The 18510-nt window shown below is 49.6% G+C and overlaps 1 protein-coding gene across 2 annotated transcripts in view; it reads right to left on the bottom strand.

Moving 5' to 3' along the window:
- Positions 1-1031: 1031 nt before the first annotated feature.
- Positions 1032-18510, bottom strand: part of LOC144167459 (tudor domain-containing protein 7A-like) — a 76122-nt gene continuing 58643 nt past the window's right edge. Inside the window, exons 8-9 of one of the 2 annotated variants that reach the window (XM_077696717.1) lie at positions 13856-13966; positions 1032-1336 (exon numbers count right to left, since the gene is read on the bottom strand). In XM_077696717.1, the coding sequence (XP_077552843.1) occupies positions 1187-1336; positions 13856-13966 (261 nt within the window). In that variant the 3' untranslated portion in view covers positions 1032-1186. The remainder of the gene's footprint in view (positions 1337-13855; positions 13967-18510) is intronic. The other variant, XM_077696716.1, reaches the window with a different exon arrangement.

Below are 18510 nucleotides of genomic sequence, written 5' to 3'. Positions count from 1 at the left end.
TTGTTCTGACAAATTTGTATGCAAAACTGTTGACAACTCAACTTTCTGTTGTAACCTTGGGCGGCAACTTATTCTGTATAGCTTATTGTGTCTTCTATTAACTATTCTAGATAGCGTGAAGGGCTGTTTGATATAGGCCTTTTATTTATTTTTTCAGCAGAACCGTTTATTGGTCTTTTTGTGGTCACATTTGGAACAGTATATTTTCGGCTGCTTAATCATTCGATTTGCATGGTGGGCACTGCAACCGAACATTGTTTATTTTCTTGCACAACCGTGAAATCATACCCTGCTATCCCACTGCTATATTTTACATTCCGGTAAAGGTGAGTTCCCTAATTTAGTATGTGGCATAAATTCGTGCCTTAGTATGGACTCCCAGCAGTACTTCTCCTAATCGTGAATAAATGTTTTGTGTTTCAGGTTTTACTTTTTCACTTCAAGGAAGAATGGCAGCAATTACATCACACAAAGAGAGCCAATCAAATTCCTGGAGGGTCAATTTCTATTTTGTAATTTGTGGTGTGTCGACTAACAACAACAACAGTTAACTTTTGATACCAGAACATGACGTAACTAAGAGTAACGACTCTGAAAACGTGCATTTCCATCCACGTTGGTGTTTCTGTAGGCCAGTGCTACGGCATGGCGCCTGTGAATGCTAGTACGGAACTCTTGCCGTGAAGTTCAAGTACGGCTTCACATTGTACTTGTGTGGTACGGCTTCTCACAGTTGCACTTGCGTTACGGCACGTGTGCCGTCGCTTACAACTACAGCTTCAGTAGTGTTTTTTCGTTTGATGGATACATACCGGCATCAAGAGTACCGCTAACTCTTGATGCCGGTATGTATCCATCAAACAAAAAAACTCTACTGAAGCTGTAGTTGTAAGCGACGGCACACGTGCCGTAACGCAAGTGCAACTGTGAGAAGCCGTACCACACAAGTAGAATGTGAAGCCGTACTTGAACTTCACGGCAAGAGTTCCGTACTAGCATTCACAGGCGCCATGCCGTAGCACTGGCCTACAGAAACACCAACGTGGATGGACATGCACGTTTTCAGAGGCGTTACTCTTAGTTACGTCAATGTTCTGGTATCAAAAGTTAACTGTTGTTGTTACCACAAATGTCATATGGAGAAAAACACAAAAACAATATTATATACATTAATTTAACAGTGGATCTAGCAGCAGTGCGCGGGAGGAGTCTGAGGCTGGCTGCTGCTCCTCACGAACGCGACGACCGCCTCGTTGACGCTGACGCGTTCGCCGGTCGGCTCGTCCTTGAGCAGCTCCACGACGGCAGGCTCCACACCGCACGCCGCCTTCACCACCTGCCGGCAGGAGTAGCGATTCCCCAGAGCACAAGATAAGCAAGTATTGGGCAGGCCCTGGCACGAATCGGACTTGTGACTTGGACAAACAAGCAAAGCATCTCCCGTCATGGAGGTTCCCGGCAGAACACTACACCAGGGCTGTCAGTTCCAGTTCTTTCTGGTGGGAAATGCCTGCATGCATCCACGAATTCACAAGTACTTGTAGGAAAAATTCCCATCCAACTCGTACATGGTCACTAAGGAGAGGGGCTACAAGTATTTTTTTTTCTACTAAGTGGCGAGCTTCTTAGACTCACGCTTTGACGACAATGCCTGGGCTCACATGTGGGTCGTTGAAAGGATAGCAAATAATCGCAACCACTTCCAACTGCATTTGCTGGGCACCGGTGAAGCCAGGAGGCTGGAGAAACAGTTATGACCATTTTAGTTTCAGGTGATGTGCACGCAACAAGAATGAATGGCAAAGCATGCAGCCAGCATGTGATTCAAGAAGGTTGGCTTGATGCTTCAAGACAAACATGACTATAAGCACTGAAACCTCACCAGTGCAACCCGCTGTGCCGCATTAATAAGCAATGCTTTAAAATGTCAGCTGCAATCCCAACAAAAGAACTTGGGCCATCTCCCCTAACGTGAAACCAAGGAAGCACGCAATGTATATAAGTGTATTCAAAGATTGTAAGTCTCTCTTTTGCCGCACGGCGCGCGCTGATTGGGCGCCGGAGAAGCACCGGTGGGAAGAGAAATCGCGCGCTTGCTGAGTCGGTGGCACCCTCTCTTGCGTTGAACCGGATATAAGTAATTTGCATGCACGGTCTGCCCCAATCTGGGGTAGTGTCAGGGGTCAACGCGAGCGCAGTGCAACGCGAACGCACCGCAGTCCTGCTGCACGCCATGTAAGCTCGTCCTCGGTGATCAACGATGCCCCGGCCGGCACCAGGTAATTATGTATTTTATAGCTTCGACCGACCACCCGACGGGATCAGTTTTAGCGTCGACATCCGGTGGATATTTGAGTGTAACAAATTATAACCCATCTACAAACAGTTTCTGCTTGGGCTTCGCGATTGCTGAAGCGGACAGCGAGCGTTCCACAAATTTTTAAACCTTTTTAGTTTATTTTGAACCGGTGTTAACCATTATACACTTTTCTTTTAGTATACCTTACGTTCTAGCGCGAGGTGTCAGAAAACGAGTGCCCCGTTGTTTTAGTAGTGTGAGACGACGACGACAGGAGAAGCCGACAGCACGAGCCACTTAAAGGGCTTCACCCCGAAAACAAAACGTAATGGCCAGAATGATGACATACCTGCGGTGTCGTTATTTCATAACGTTGACATAATTGTGCCATGATTGTATTTGTCTCCCCGTTACACTTCCACATGGCAGTTTAAGAGTTCTCTTTTCAGTTAACGTTTACAAGTCTCTTTTGGAGCGCAGTACTGTGTGCAACGTGGGAATAAAACTGTTTCGCAGGCGGTCCACTTGGATGGGTAGCCCGCGGGGGAGCCTTTTTAACGCGTGAGCATCGCTGAAGGCTCAGGCGGCGAAAAACGCGCCGTTTCTGCGTCGGCGTGACCACAAAGTAACGCAAGGAGTGTAGGCGAAATAATCCCATTGTCTGTAAACAAGGGCACGCACCGGCTCCGAAAGCGGGTATGTCTCGGCCAGACATCCCCATTGGTTGCTCACGCGCGTATGCGTTGGTCTGGCGTCCCCATTGACTGGCGCGAAAATGTGGCCAAACAAGGAAGAACCATGAATGATTAGGTATTATTAACATCTGCCCGAACTTCACCTGTTTCCTCTGCACGCTAATAATCATCAACGCAGAGCCGCAACTAGTCACCTTCATCTTCGTCACGATCATCATCAGAGTGCTCGGTTCATTCCGGCTTCATGACGGTCGTTCACCGAATAAACGCGTTGTATCAAGCCTCCTTGTCTGGCCTCTCAGTATGCATGAATATTTACGGGGCGAGAAGTGGACAGTGACCTACGAAAATAGATAGAAATGACGGCCGAACTGAGCAAAATGAGCGCTGAGCAAAGGGAGGGGTACATGCGGGTATGCCACGGTCCAACGTTTATCCTAACGTCATGCGTTGAAGTCTAACCCTGTCAATCGGTACCTGCAGGTTAAGTGAAGATTTGGACGCACTTGGTACTACATCATTTAGTTGAACTAAAATATTACCTAATGCTAAGCCTGAACATAGGCCTGAGAAGGGTGGTCGGCCAAGGCTGCTAGTGATGATAACGAATAAAAAGAAAAGACGCAAGGCAAAAAAATGGTAACGACGAAAATATGCCCTGTTTGAGCTCTTGCGTGTTTCCGGTTATCATACACTTAGCAACGTTAAACTCAGGAGAACAAACTTCCTTTTGTAACTTCAATAGAGAATTTTAGCTTAGCGGAAGCGTACAGTACGCGGCGAGTAGTTGGACCCAACGCATGCGCGTGCGGGGACGGCCAGGGGGGTCACCCCTCAATGAACTAATACGCGGGATCGGCTAGGCGGGCCTCTCGTCCCCGCGGCGCGAGTCCCTAAGCCGACGTCAGAGCCAGGGGGCGCCACTCAAACATCTCACCGCCAATAGTGCAGTATATTCTAGGCACTATTGGCGGTGGGATGTTTGAGTGGCACCCCCTGGATTCGACGTCAGCTTAGGGACTCGCGCCGCTGTCGTCTGCTACACTCCGCTTGTGAGTGCAGCAGTGCCTGTGCTAGAAATCACCCGCTTTCATGAATTAGTGCATAAAAACCACATTTCCAGTGATTCAGTTATTTTTGCCAGCTTCTGACACCTCTGAATAATTTCAAGCTGTATCCTACACAAGTTTGCAACACACAAGAAGAGAGAGAGAACAACCTTCTTCAAAGCATCTGTCAGAAAATCGCCTGTAACTCGTCCTTATTAGCTTATTTGCGAGGTTCAGTGCTCAGAAATCCTCGATAAGTATTCAAAATGCGTAGGCTTCCCTACAGTATTTTTGAAATACTCTTATGAAGACTCGAACAGTCCAATACTACGCATCAAGCAGCGGGCCCCTACACGCCCATCGCACAGCAGGACATAAAGCGGCTGTCTTCTATTTCTTTCGTTGTTGTTGACTTGTATCAGATGAATGTTTATTTTCTGTGCCTAATGTATTAATTTCTTTGCACCGTCACAAACGTCTTACTAGGAGGTACGGGGATGTTTGGGAGCCTGGCAAAGATAGTGTGGATATTTTCTTTGGGCTGTATGACAAACATTCCTTTCTTCACAAAGTGCACATGACTTTTATGGCTGTGGCCACGAAGGGGCTTATCCTCAGCGTGCGTTGTTTATTCACATGCAAATACGATTACAAGGTTTGTGCTACGCCATCGCGATCGCGCCTCAGACAACGTAGTCCGAGTGCTCGAAGGCGGCTTTTGTGCTCCGAATTTCTATCGAAACCATCGTTATTACGAACTGACTCTCAATTTGAACGGTTATGACATGATAACGGTGTTGAAGGCTTGATGTACTCGGTAACTAACGAAATAAATAGTATACGTGCCGGTTTCCAGTATAACATGAATCGAAACCCACGAATATTTCCAAGCAGCTCTTTACTGTTTTCCAACCCTTCCAGGCGTAAAGAGCAAATCCTGGTCTGCTCGGGATGGCGTTCTATGAATTGAAGAAAGTTACTCTTATTACTGGGCCAAGTCCTGCACTGAGGACCCGGCCCACTAATCAGCTCGATTTTACTGTTAAAGTTTTCTCCTCCTCCTCTTTCTCCTCCTCTTGAGCGCTGTTTTACTATAACGCATATCTGAATATTGGGAAAATATGGCCGTGGGAAATCTACCGAAATATCTCCCCAGGTCTCAACGAACATAGTGTAACGGTATTTTCGCCGTAGACGTGACTCGTTTTGCTCAATAAACCTCCATACTGCTAAGAAGTCTGGATAGTATGTTAGGTTATTTGGAATTTAACCTACAGTTTTTGCGGCCCATAGTGCATGTCAGCATACGTTCATATCATGACAACGTAAAGTGATGTGATACGTACAATACGTTCGAGCGTTCGGCAAGGTTGCAAAAACTTTTACCTTACATACGATTAGCAATACCCCCCCCCCCCCTCCCGCTTCGGCACGAGAAGGGAATGCCCTTTCAGGACCCCTTTCACGGCGAGTTAGGCGCCCTCAGTGGGTGCACTGTTGACAACAATGTAGCTTCTACAGCGCTGCATCTAGCTTGTGGTATGAACTAGTGCCTGACACTAGTATGAACTATAGATATTTTCGGCTGCGCACTCGCGATTTCCGCGTGCAGAGTTAACTAACTGGCGGCGGCAGCGAGTAATGGCGCGGGGCGCGGAAGCGTCGTTGATGACGTATGCCAAAAGTTGCATTCAGGCACGCCGAAACGGAGCGGAGCAGAGGGGGTGCGCGTCGCCCGCGCCCGCGGACCATGTCTTCTGCGCCTCTTTCACAACCCCACTGCGCATGCGCAATCCCCTAGCGGCCAAGTTCCTAAGCAGTCCGGCAGGGGCATCAGACGACATTCCCCATAGCTCACGCATGTGCGCGAAGGGGTCGTGGTTGTATTTACATCGTTTAATTATTGTTTTTGTGCTCGTTGTGCGCGGAACAATGCCCACAACTTGTGCTGCGTTCCGCCGTAACTCCGAGTGCCGAAAAGAGAACGGTGTCGGCTTTATCGCTTCCCGTCGGCCGCACGCGATCGGCTACGGCCGCTGGCATGGATGAAGGCCGTCCGTCGCAAAAGTAAAGATGGTCGTCCATGGGAGCCGAGTAATGCGTCCAGGTTATGGGGGAAACACTTGGTTTCTGGTAAGTACCTTACTACAAAAAAAAAACATAATGGCATTTATTCCCGTACTTAGATTTCATTCTTTTTTCCGGACAAGCTCTCCGTCGCTTTTACCGTGACACCCGGACTATGTACCGTCGGTGTTTGCGCACACGTCAGGAACCGAGACCGCCGGAGCAGTGCGCTTGACCGCTTTCTGCACCAGCAATAGCGGTCGGTGAAAATTACCCTACCTTCCCGCCAGGGGAACCCTGTGGAGATGCGACGCCACAGCGAGCATCGGCTGCTCGCTTAAACCGTTTGCGTTCGGTATCACGTTTACAAAGTTCGGAATCGGTTGATTGATTGATTGTGGGGGTTTAATGCGCCGACGCAACGCAGGCGATGAGGCGCGCCGTAGTGGAGGGCTCCGGATTAATTTTGACCACCTGGGGATCTTTAACGTGCGCCGAAATCTCGTACACACGGGCGTTTTTGCTTTTCGCCTCCATCAGAAAAGCGGCCGCCGCGGCCGGGAATCGAACCCGCGACCTCGTGCTCAGCAGCGCAACGTCTTAGCCACTGAGCCACCGCGGCGGGTGAGTTCGGAATCGGCTGCTCGCTTCAATCGTTTGCGTTCAGCATCACGTTCACGCCGCTTCGCAGCCTTGTCTTCAGTGGTGCTAGCCTTCCTGTTATCACAGTGATCGGTGCTTGTTACGGTTGCGCGGGCGATAGAAGAATTGTTAGGCTCCATTCAACGCATCGATGGAAATCGGAACGCCGGTGCTGGAACGACCGCGGCTATGACGCAACGTGGCGCGGCTCTGACGCAACACAATCCAACACAATCCACTTTAATCCAATCCAATCCAAATTCAATCCAATCCAAGCCAATCGAATCCAATCCAATGCCCCTCGCGAGAGAGTGTTCGCTATCGGAGAGGAGAGGGGGTGAGCGGTGGAGAGCGCAGCTCGCGCGGCGAGAAGAATGGGGGAGGGGCGGACGACAACGACGCCTACGCTGCATGGACAAGGCGAGTGAATGAGATGCAGTCGCACCTAAAAAGAAGCGATCGGAGCAAGGTAGGTTAAAAGCAACATCGCAATACATTTCATGGATGCGCGCAGAGCATGCGGTAACTGCGAGCGTAAGAGCTGCGCGGAGGAAGAACTATGCCTTTTTCTGTGCCGCAGATGACCTCCTTGTGCAGAGATCCCTCAGATGTAGAAGCTCGTACTGAGTATTTTTTTCATGAAATGGTCTCACTATCTGCGACAGGCGGATCAATCCAGTCAGCGCTGCTGACTTTAGTGATTTGTAGGCAATGCTTGTAGCTCGCTAGCGCTGCACGCTTTCCCTACTTCTGCCCAAACAGGTATGCTGTTACATAACGCTGTGTGCGTGTGCGTGCGTGTGCGTGCGTGTACATGTGTGTACGTGCGCGCGTTTGTGTACGTGTCCGCGTGTGTGCGCATATCTCTCAGTGTTATTTTTCAACTAGAATGGACTGCTACACTTTAGGACGTGTGCGGCACAGGTCACCCAAAGCACCGCTCTGCACTTCTGGAGCTCCCTTTTTTAAGCAATTTACTGCACTTATGTGCAGTATTTTTGAGAGGCTGTGGCAAGGTTGTACCTTTTAGGGCAATGTCAACACAGCATGCATCAGATTTCACACATAGCCCTCGCGTGCGAACTGCCGGCCTTTGTTGAGCTGGCGATCTCAGTTCATGCCAGACGACCCCAAGTACTGCTAGCTCTGCTGCTCGGACCTCACACGGATCGGTCCGAGATTCCTCTCCCAGCCCTCATTCAGTGATATAAAGCCACCTGGTACTTGACCAGGGGTTGTCATCTTAGGGCGTTATAGCACCACACAGAAAAAATTACCAGTGACTTACTTCGGCTATGCCAGGATATACGTAGCGTGAGCTAAGGTTCAGCTGGTTATTCCTAGGTTTCCTGGTTGTCTAGGATTAGCTGATTATAACGCTTACTGTTGCTAAAACTATTTCCAAACCAATACAATCCAACCCAACCCAGTCTAGTCCAGTCATCAGTGCTCCTAGCACATGGCTCCTCCCGCAACACGGGTCTCCAGGAGCCACGCGAAACGGCTATCAAGCGGCTCCGGCGCAGCGTCAGACTTGGCTACTGCGCAACGGAGGCCCACAGCTAGGCACGCGCCAGCGCGTCTGCCGTGGCTATGACGTCACTCCTCTGGAATGCGCAGACCGGCGGATGTGCAGACTCAATTCTCTACACACCCGTACTCCAATCGGATTGGTTTTTAATCCAACACAATCCAATTTAATCCAGTCCAAATCCAAGTCAAGCCAAGTGAAGCCAAGTGAATCCAATTCAATCCAAACCAATCCAATCCAATGCTCCTCGCGCTTGCGCAGAACGGCCCTTCACGGCCCACGCGAAACTGCTCAACCTCGGCCTGTGTAGCTTACGCTACAAAAAAATTGGTCGCGTATCTGCTCCTTTCCTTGCAAATGTCGTCAAAAGACGATAGTCTTTATCGAATTTGCCAGGTAAATGCCTCCCTTCGCTTTCCCGCTCACCTCTCGTGTTGCTGCTCTTGCGTCGCGCTCCTCCTAAGGTAAAGACGCCAAAGGTTTGCTTAAATAATTATAAATTTCCCGCGTTCCACTGCTCCAAACCGGGTGTCTCGATGCCAACGCTGCTGTACGGCGAAGACGCGCGTGAATCGAGGCGCTCTACTTCAACGTATAAAGAACCGCGTTTTCCTACTCCACGTGCGTTGCAAGCAGATCGTGGAACCTATGTAGTGGAACCTTTCGTAACTGCTGCCCGTTGATTTCTTAAAATGGCGCCAGAAGCTATAGTGGCGCGGGCGACAGCAGGCGACGGCGGAGTGAATTTGTTTTCTGCAGTTGAAGTATTTAGTTTCGCAAAAGTCAAGCATGTACGATTTTTTATAAAGGAACACTGCAAATACCACTTCTGTATTAATTTTTTGTCTCATATTTGCGTAATGTCTTGTTCTTCTTCAACAATGTTGACAAGTATGAACATTACACCGGACTTTGACGGGTAGATTTAGCTGTGACTATACAAGACTATTGCGCAGGCATTGTTTTGGTTTGGCCGGGTGGCTGAACCGAATCACAGACAGACAGACATAAAGCTAAAGGGCTATAATATATAATAAAAGACAGACAGACAGACAGACATACCTAAATTTCTGGGTGTAAGTAGCCCAAGAAAGACTACTGTCTTAAAAAAAACTCCCACCTCCCCTCGCGGGAACCCGACGCATAGGCGGAGCGGCGAAGGGACCGCATTTTCTAGCGCGCATAACGTTGAGGGGACTGCGTAAGCCGGTCCCAGTCGATGACGACGTCGGCGTACTTGTAAAGCGACGTGGACTCTAGGTGTTTGAGCCAAGCGTGGATGTTGCTTCGCCGGAGAACGGCACACCGGTTATATGCGCAGCGCGCCCGAAGGAGAGGAAACTGCGGAAGAGAGAGTACTGCACATGCGCCGTTCCCAGCGCGTCTGCCGTGGCTATGACACAACGTGCCGCGGCAACGACGCAACACAATCCAACACAATCCACTTTAATCCAAATCCAATGCAAGCCAATCCAATCGAAAACCAATCCAATGCCCCTCTCGAGAGAGTGTTCGCTATCGGAGAGGAGAGGGGGTGAGCGGCGGAGAGCGCAGCTGGCGCGGCCAGGAGAATGGGGGAGGGGCGGACAACGCCGACGGCAACGACGCCGGAGGGACAAGGCGAGTGAATCAGATGCTCTGCATCTAAAAACTTCGTCTGCTCCTCGCCGTAATGTGGGATTGCCGTGCATACAACGAGAACGCAGCCGGAGGAGAAACGCCGGCGAACACTGCCACTTGAACTTCAGCTAGGCAGGCTAGGTGGCACCACACCGCAATGAATTGTTTCCCTCTACAAAGCGGAAACCAATCGCGATGATCATCCTCATCATCATCATCATCATCAGAGGCGGATTCCGCCAAATGACGGTGGGGAGCAGTTTCCGAAACACCGCAGAAAACCGGATCTCAATGACGCACATGCGTCTCCATGGCGGTACGCGCTCCGGAAACCGCTCCCCGCCACCGTTTGACCACAGGGTGTGCGGGCAGGGGGAGCCGCGTCTTCGGGAAAAGAGGCATGCGAATCGATGCGTCAGAGCATGTTTCCCGCCCGCAACATCATCATGACGTTCGCGCGCCGCGCTGCCATTGGCCTCACGCGGCAGACGCGCGCCGTGGGGGAACAATATCATACCACAAGCTACCTACTGTGGAGGCTACATTGTTGTCAACAGTCCACGTACTGCGGGCGCCAAACTCACCGGCATCGTCCCACTAAGGGAAGCGACAAAAGGCGCCGGGGTTTTGGGGTTCCACCTGTCAAGAGGGGAGAGGGAAATTTCCCTTCAGGGCCCCTTCTAGGTGAGTTGGTTCTATTTCATTACGGCAGACAGTCGCGTTACGGCGGAGAGTGCATTACCGATGAGCGTTGCAACACGGGGGAGAGTCTCACTACGGCGAAAAGTGCATAACGGCTGAGCGTCGCAACACGGCGGAGAGTATCACGAATAGTGCGTTACGGCCGAACGTCACCACACGACGGAGAGTCTCACTACGGCGAAAAGTGCGTTAACGTCGCAACACAGCGGAAGGGGGACAGTTTCAGTTGTTCAGCCGTTCAAATGATCTGCAGCTAGTTTCATGCAACACTGACAGAGCTGTGCGTTACGTGTACGAGCCTGCACATATACGTTGACGCGTATTTCCCGCATGTTCATTGTTTTCGGGCACTTGTCTGATTTCGTTGTGTGTTAATTGATATCTTTCAAGCATATATATTCTACGTATTTGTATTACAATAATGTTCGCTATGCCATCAACCATAACCCCGCGCCCAATATCCCTTAGTTGTGTTCAGTATATTTAGATTGCTATTGTGAAATATACACCTTGTGGCAACCAGAAAAATGTGTAGCGGTTCCGGCGCTATTGTGCGGTACACAAACTAGAACCATCCCAGTTCTCTCCTCCGGCGCAAAAAAAAAAAGCCTTATAATGGTAGAATAAGTGGTATCAAAATCAATTTGGAGGGAATAAAGTCAACAGAACACGAGGGGACTATAGCTATCTTTAACCTTGTCTTTAGCCTTGTATTTAAAACAGTCTCTGAAAGCCCTGTTTTCACTAGGCGTGCGCTGGCGACTACTATGCATACAGATGTCACTGAAAAAGAAAAAGAACAGGTGGCCTTAGCCAAAAATTGGAAGCTTGTGGGCTGAAAACCTGTGACATGTTCAGATGGAAAGAGGGAAGAGAGATGAAGACGAACCAACCGGCCGTACGGGGACTAGCTTTGTAACTCGCTTCTTTTTCTTTAGTTCGTATTGAGTAAGCCGTTGAGAACAGCAGGGCAAGAATTGGTAACCTACCATAAATAAACACCGTGCCGTTAAGGAAGCCGAAATGCAGAAATTAGAGTTATAGCAGATCGGAAAAACGGTTCCGGTACGGTACACGGTACCCGTTACCGGCCCGTACCGGGAAGGCTAGTTTTAAGAGTTATAGCAGACCGTTACTACCGTCCATGCTACCGTGACTGGGAGCGACTTGTGTTGTACGTCGTAAGGCAATTTTTCGTGAGTCTGTGGCGTTTCCTGTGCTGAAAGCATTAGTTTTCAGATCTCAAAAGCGCTAGACAGTATTAGGAAAAAAAAAAAAGAACATCCAACGCCCCTACGGAGATTCGAACTGCGACTGCGTGAACATGAAGCGGGCATTTTATCTGCGACTGCGTGAACATGAAGCGGGCGTGAACGTGAAGCGGGCACCGACATCTATAATTACCACCTCATTCTGAGTCCCCCTGGGCACATAACCTCTCGGTAGAGGTAGTCTTCACGTACATCTAATCGCGTAATTAAAAAAAAACTGTCGACTTAACTTGATCCCTCTGTATCTTTCCCGCATTTTCATTGTTTTCGGGCACTTGTTTTATTTTTTTGCGTCTTTCGCGAATGTTGCATGAAACTAACTGCAGAGCATTTGAACGGCTGAAACTGTCCCCCTTCCGCCGTGTTGCGACATTCAGCCGTAACGCACCTTTCGCCGTATTGAGACTCTCCGCCGCGTTGCGGCACTCAGCCGTAACGCACTTTTCGCCGGAGTGAGACTCTTCGTCGTGTTGCCAAGCTCAGCCGTAATGCACTCTTCGCCGTAACGCGACTGTCCGCCCTAGTGGGACGATGCCGTTGGACCACCCCCAACTTCGGTGTGGTTAAACGCGCTCTGTGTGCGGGCGGAGTGGCCGATCCGGGAGTCTTCTCGCACCCAGACCGATTCCCGAAGCGCAGACGCGCCCACGAAGCCGTCCCTTTCCGCTAATGTGTTTCGACCATGAACGTGGTGCGGCACTTCCAAGTGGACGCTCTGTACTTCGCACGTCGAGTGTCCGTGGTTTCGGCGCACGTCGAGCATGAGAAATCATCGGCCCACAATCAATTAGTGAATGATTCGTCTTTGATGATAGCTTTCTACCACAGCAGCGCAGAAAGTTCGAGCTTCTAATTTAACAATGCAAGACATGCTTTATGACGGCAACGTATAACCAAAGCACATTTATGATCATTGCGCTTCCTTATATTGCTTTGAGAGAGACGCGCTCCAAGGCATCGATGCACGTGGCCACGGCGCTGCATGGTTCATATCCGCCGTGTGTGACTACATCTGCGAGCACTGACATATCACCAAGCGCCTACCATTCCTCGACTGTGGCCACGTGTATGGATATGTTTGCGGAGTTCTTAACGCGTCTGATGCCGTCAGCGTTGTGTTGCGTTCGTAGGTAACGCGACGCATGCACTAAGAGGTAGTTTCTACGTTGATGAATTACAGGGGTGGACTTGAACTCCCGGATAATTCCAGGAATGGGAAAGATCAAAATTTTGGCATTCCGTGGAATAAAAGGAATAGAATTGTGGAAAGCTTTAATTCCTCGGATTGATTGATTGATTGTAGGGTTTAACGCGCCGACGCAACGCAGGCGATGAGGCGCGCCGTAGTGGAGGGCTCCGGATTAATTTTGACCACCTGGGGATCTTTAACGTGCGCCGAAATCTCGTACACACGGGCGTTTTTGCTTTTCGCCTCCATCGGAAAAGCGGCCGCCGCGGCCGGGAATCGAACCCGCGACCTCGTGCTCAGCAGCGCAACGCCTTAGCCACTGAGCCTTTAATTCCTCGGAGTTGAATTGGAAAGGAGTGGGGCTTCCTATTCCGCAACACTGCAAAACACTACTCTTTGAGCTTGGAAGCCAGGCACCAATAAAAACACAAACATGCAAGGAATGTAAGCACAAACACCAGCTTATCACGCAAATGGAAGATTCCTTCCTACCGTTATAAGCGGTGTCGGTTTTTGCATTTTTCTGCTATGGTCACCGCCACCAATTTTCCCCAGTTGCTATCACTACAAGGGACGAGCCCAAATTAACTACAAATCGTTGCGTGTCGACTTGCTAGGGGAGCAGAGGTTGCTTGTGGGAATAAAGCACAGGCCAATCAACAAACACTGTTCCGGTCTCGCACGCAGCGAATGCCGAGGGTAATCTCAAGCCCACCGGAATCCTCCCCACACCAAATGCCTGTTGGCTGGCATGCCCTCTGTAGAAGCGCTGTTCCTCCGGCCTGCTTACCTTGACGTGTAGGCGGCTTTTTTTGACCTGGTTCCAGAGCTCGTCTCGGGCGGCCGGAGTGATGGTGACTCCTTCGTACGCCGACAATCCCCTCAGCCTGCAGATGACGGCCTGCGGCAACAGAACATAACGTCACCTTCCAACTCGGCACTCAGCCAGGGGAAGGTAATAGCCTGGAAGAAAATATGCTGGAATGTATGTGTGTGTGTGTGTGTGTGTAGGGGGGGGGGGGTGCGTACAACACCCAAGGGTAAAGCGGCGTGATCGTGGAATGGGCGTCGAGATACGGCCGCCATCTCTGCCGCATAAATCCAAGTCAGAACTGCAGCGATGCTCCAAGCCTTCTTGCAAGCATTCTGCTTGCAGGCTTACTCATCCGGCTCCAGCAGCTTGTGCCACCGGCCGTGCTGCATCAATACTGCGCCTCGCTTGCACTGCACCATGTTCCGGTTGGCAGAGTTACAGATTTCTCTGGCTCAACTACTTCTCACTAGGTTACTTTGAGTCCCACTGCCATTTCCTTTTTAAAGACGATAGCCTTTTTGGTGCTACTTGGACGCGGAAATTGTGGTCTGTCTGTCCGTCTGCCTGCCAGTCCCTCGATTCAGCCGGCCGGCCAAAAGTTAGCGCAGATGTTGAACAAGACGTTTAACACGCAACGCCATTCCTAAACTTCTGATTCTCGTTGGAATGTCGAACTTGTCGAAATTGTCGAAATACTTGTCGAAATTGTTGAGCAAAAACAAAACATTACGCCCACTTGAGGCAAAACATCAATCCATACGAAACATTTGCAATGTTCCTTTATAAAAGAGATGCATGGATGATTGAATTTTGCGAGAGCAAACTCTCCGGCCGCTGTATAAAAATTTACCGTAGAAAAAAATGGCTGCCGCATAGCTCCGCTAACCTCGGATATGCAAATCAAAAGCTTGGCTTAGTCTGGTTGAGGCTTGGTTTCGCTTGGTTAACCTTTCACGTAGCTGTATTGCCGAGCACGCCTCAAAGCCGTTCGGTTCCGTGCAACGCTCACAGAAGGAGGCCGGGCGAACGCGGCGTTCATTCATGGCAAACGCACCGTTCCTCTTCGCCGGGCGCGAGACTAGTCACGTTGCCCAAAACGACCCAGCGCCGCATGCATTGGAGGCTGCTGGTGTGGTTGGCTGCGTCGGCCGCAGCGACGGTGGCGACCGCTGTCGGTGCCCGCAGGAACAGCGTGCCCGGCGAATCACACGATGCGTTTCGAGGGGTGTGCCGCCGGGGGTGTGTCTCCGGTGAAAAGGTCATTTGCGCATTCTCCGCTGGACGAAAGTAGTAATGCTTTGCTTTAAAAAAAATGCAACGCCGACGGCACTGCTGCGGTACTGGTGGCGCCACCTGGCAGCGGTTCTCGGCACGCACATCGTGGCCTCCGCGATCTGCTGCCGCTGGTTCGCCGTCGGCAGCCCATTGCGGAGGCCACGCGCACATTCATGCGTTTTTCACGGCAAGTGCCAGGTGGCCCCTCTGGTGTTGCTAGTCTCCGCCGCTGCCTTCCGCGGTTCGTATTGCACACGTATTGTACTCAAATCGTACTTAGTATTCAGGGGAAGCAGACGGACTTTAGTCTTTAGACGACATTTGCAAGGAAGCTGGCAGATGCGTTGTCATTTTTTTCCCTTACCACTTTTTAACCTGAAATGCCTCATGGGCCTATCTATAACCGACACAGTGTCTTGCCGACCTACAGGGAATAAATGCTCGTGGAAGGGGGGCACCAGTGATGTGCGAGCCTTCAGAAGGAGAGCCTGTTAACACACACAGATAGCGGCGCAACACCACTATTTAAAGGGACCCTTCATCACTTACCACCGACTACTTGTAATGTATTTTGGAATAGTCTTGTCCCATGAAAGTGAATTGTCCCACTATCACCGATGCTACGCGCGATAAAAATGGCGCATAATCGTTCCCTCTCAACTCGATGAGGCCTACGTGACGAAAGCTGCGCACTCTCTCCCGGGGAGGGGGCGGCTCGAGTCGTGGCACTCTCTTCGACGGTCTTCGATATATCACAGACAGGGGAGTTTTTTTTTCCGCAACGTGGAGGGGGCTGTCTCCATTCTGGTGCAGCTGATTGATTGTGCGGTTTATTGATTGATTGATTGATTGATTGATTGATTGATTGATTGATTGATTCATTCATTGATTGATTGATTCATTGATTGATTGATTCATTGATTCATTGATTGAGTCACTGATTGAGTCACTGATTGAGTCACTGATTGAGTCACTGATTGAGTCACTGATTGGTTCACTCATTGGTTCACTCATTGGTTCACTCATTGGTTCACTCATTGGTTCAATGATTGGTTCACTCATTGGTTCACTCATTGGTTCACTCATTGGTTCACTCATTGGTTCACTGATTGGTTCAATGATTGGTTCAATGATTGGTTCAATGATTGGTTCAATGATTGGTTCATTGATTGTGTGTGTTTTATCGATTGAATGATTGATTGCGCGCCGACGCTACACAGGCGATGAGTGAAGGGCTCCGGAATAATTTTGACCACCTGGGGATCTTTGACGTGCGGCGAAATTTCGAAAACACGGGCGTTTTCGCTTTTCGCCTCCACCAGAAAAGCGGCCACCGCGGCCGGTGGCCGCTTTTGTACCTGTTCTGTACCTGCCAGCTAATCAGCCCGAGCTTTACCATAGTATTGATCGGTCCTCGTGCCCACACAGGTGTTTGCCCCAGTGCAATGAGGAGTGTAACGGTTCTGGACATCTCAAAGCCAGCCGGGGATCGTGACATTCGCGCAAGCTCTTTTTAGTTGAAGGTTCGGCGGAGGATCAACAGGTTGCGCCATTTATGAACACATTTTGAATTAGGATAGCCACCTTTTTTCCTCCATATTTTTTTCCCTTTTAAATAAATAAATAAATCCATAAAATAAATGAGCCGGTAATCTGCTTAATGGCAACTCGGAAAATCTTTGCATGTTTTCGCTTTCGCATTCCTCGTACAAGTTGTGCCTGGCATTCCTTTAGAAACTCGGTGTAAACTGAGCTCACACGTTTGATCAAAAGTGTTCAAAAGTGCACACATCGATAAACCACTACACAGGAAACTACACCAAGCCGACGACTCGGACAGCAGAGGTACAGGGTGTCAATGGCGTCAGAGGTCGCCATAAGCAATGGCCACATAGAAGCCACAGCAGAGCTTAAAGTCAGCCCGTGAGAAGCCACCCCTACCTGCATCCAATACCATCCTGCCCTGCTTTGACTCAATCTTGGTAGCAGCAGTGCTATGCAATGACCTAGAAGTTGTTGAACGGCCGGTATCGCCATATTGACAGCATTTGCAGTGGACGTTCCCAGGGCAACGAAGCAGCAACGACTGACTGGCTTGTCGGCAACACGTGTAACAAATTGCGTCACTGCCTTACATGCAGCTATCACTGCAGAACATGCACAATAATGCTCGAAAAATATGAAACATTTTACAGGGCTCGCTTGCCTGCTAAGGTGCCATCTACAACCAGACAGTAGTAGCGGCAGCAGTAGTAGAACTCGATATTCGTGAATAGGGTGCACCCTTTACGGGTCTTTCTTTATGTTATGAATGGGACCTGAAATGAGCTTAACAGTCACGGGTAACCCTAGTTCAAACAGGGTTCATGCTGGTTTATTTGACGGAAATTCACGGGTTTTTAACGTATAATGGGCGATAGAAGAAGGCGCAAACACGGCGCCGTGTCTGTGGCTTCTTCGTGTCTTCTTGATCGCGTTGTTAGCGCTGTTACTAGGTTTTGAGGACCACATTGCCGCTTAGAAACCCACCTACGACTCATGTTTACCAGAAGACGAAGGTCTGAAATAATAGAAATACCCGAAAATGGTACCGTTGTTACAGCCAACATTTAGTTAGACACGGCGGCATAAGTCCCCTTGTCAGAATTATGGCTCCAGCTACACTTCTTTGCTTGCGTAGCATTCTTTGCCAAGTTACCCCGCAGGCGCTTCTGGGCAATAGGTCCAATGAGTCAAGAGTTCCCACAGTCTTGTGACAGCAGAGTCAAAAGGTCCATTGCATCAAAAGGTCCAAGGCGTCAAAAGGTCCAAGGCGTCAACAGGTCCAACGAGCCTTTTTTTTTTCAGTTGCGACGGCGCCGACATAACAGTGCACGGTGGTGTTTTGGCGCCAAAAAAAATTGAATTTCATCGAGAAGTTACGGCCACCAGTATAGTTTTATTGAAAGTACCATGCAATAATCAACATAATTGGTCTTGGCTTCGAATTATGGGGCAATTTTTTTCATCGAATTGCACGAATAATTGCGGCGACCGCAACACAACATCATGGTAACCGAAAGCAGGGTTCGTACAGGATTCAAACACAAGAATTCAAGGATATTCAAGGACTTCCAACGCCCTGTCAAGGTATTTTCAAAAGTGCAGGGGAGAACATGTACCAAACTGTTCTATTCTGCTCGCACACAAAACATTTGCTTCTTTGCATTACAAAAAATGACATTGAGAAAAATCTCTTTGGAACAACTCCACCCTTTGGAAGTGGCCAAATTTAGTGCCACCCGGAAAAATATTCAGAGAGCTTTACAAAAAACTTGCCATTGTGAACTTTTTCGACCTCTGAAAATGGCGAGGGA

This window comes from Haemaphysalis longicornis, unplaced genomic scaffold (genome assembly GCF_048455015.1).
Source record: "Haemaphysalis longicornis isolate Haplotype H1 unplaced genomic scaffold, Haemaphysalis longicornis Haplotype H1 scaffold_2, whole genome shotgun sequence".
NCBI lineage: Eukaryota > Metazoa > Arthropoda > Arachnida > Ixodida > Ixodidae > Haemaphysalis > Haemaphysalis longicornis.
Note: the sequence above shows the minus strand (reverse complement) of the source record. Positions and strands in the feature narration are given on the sequence as shown.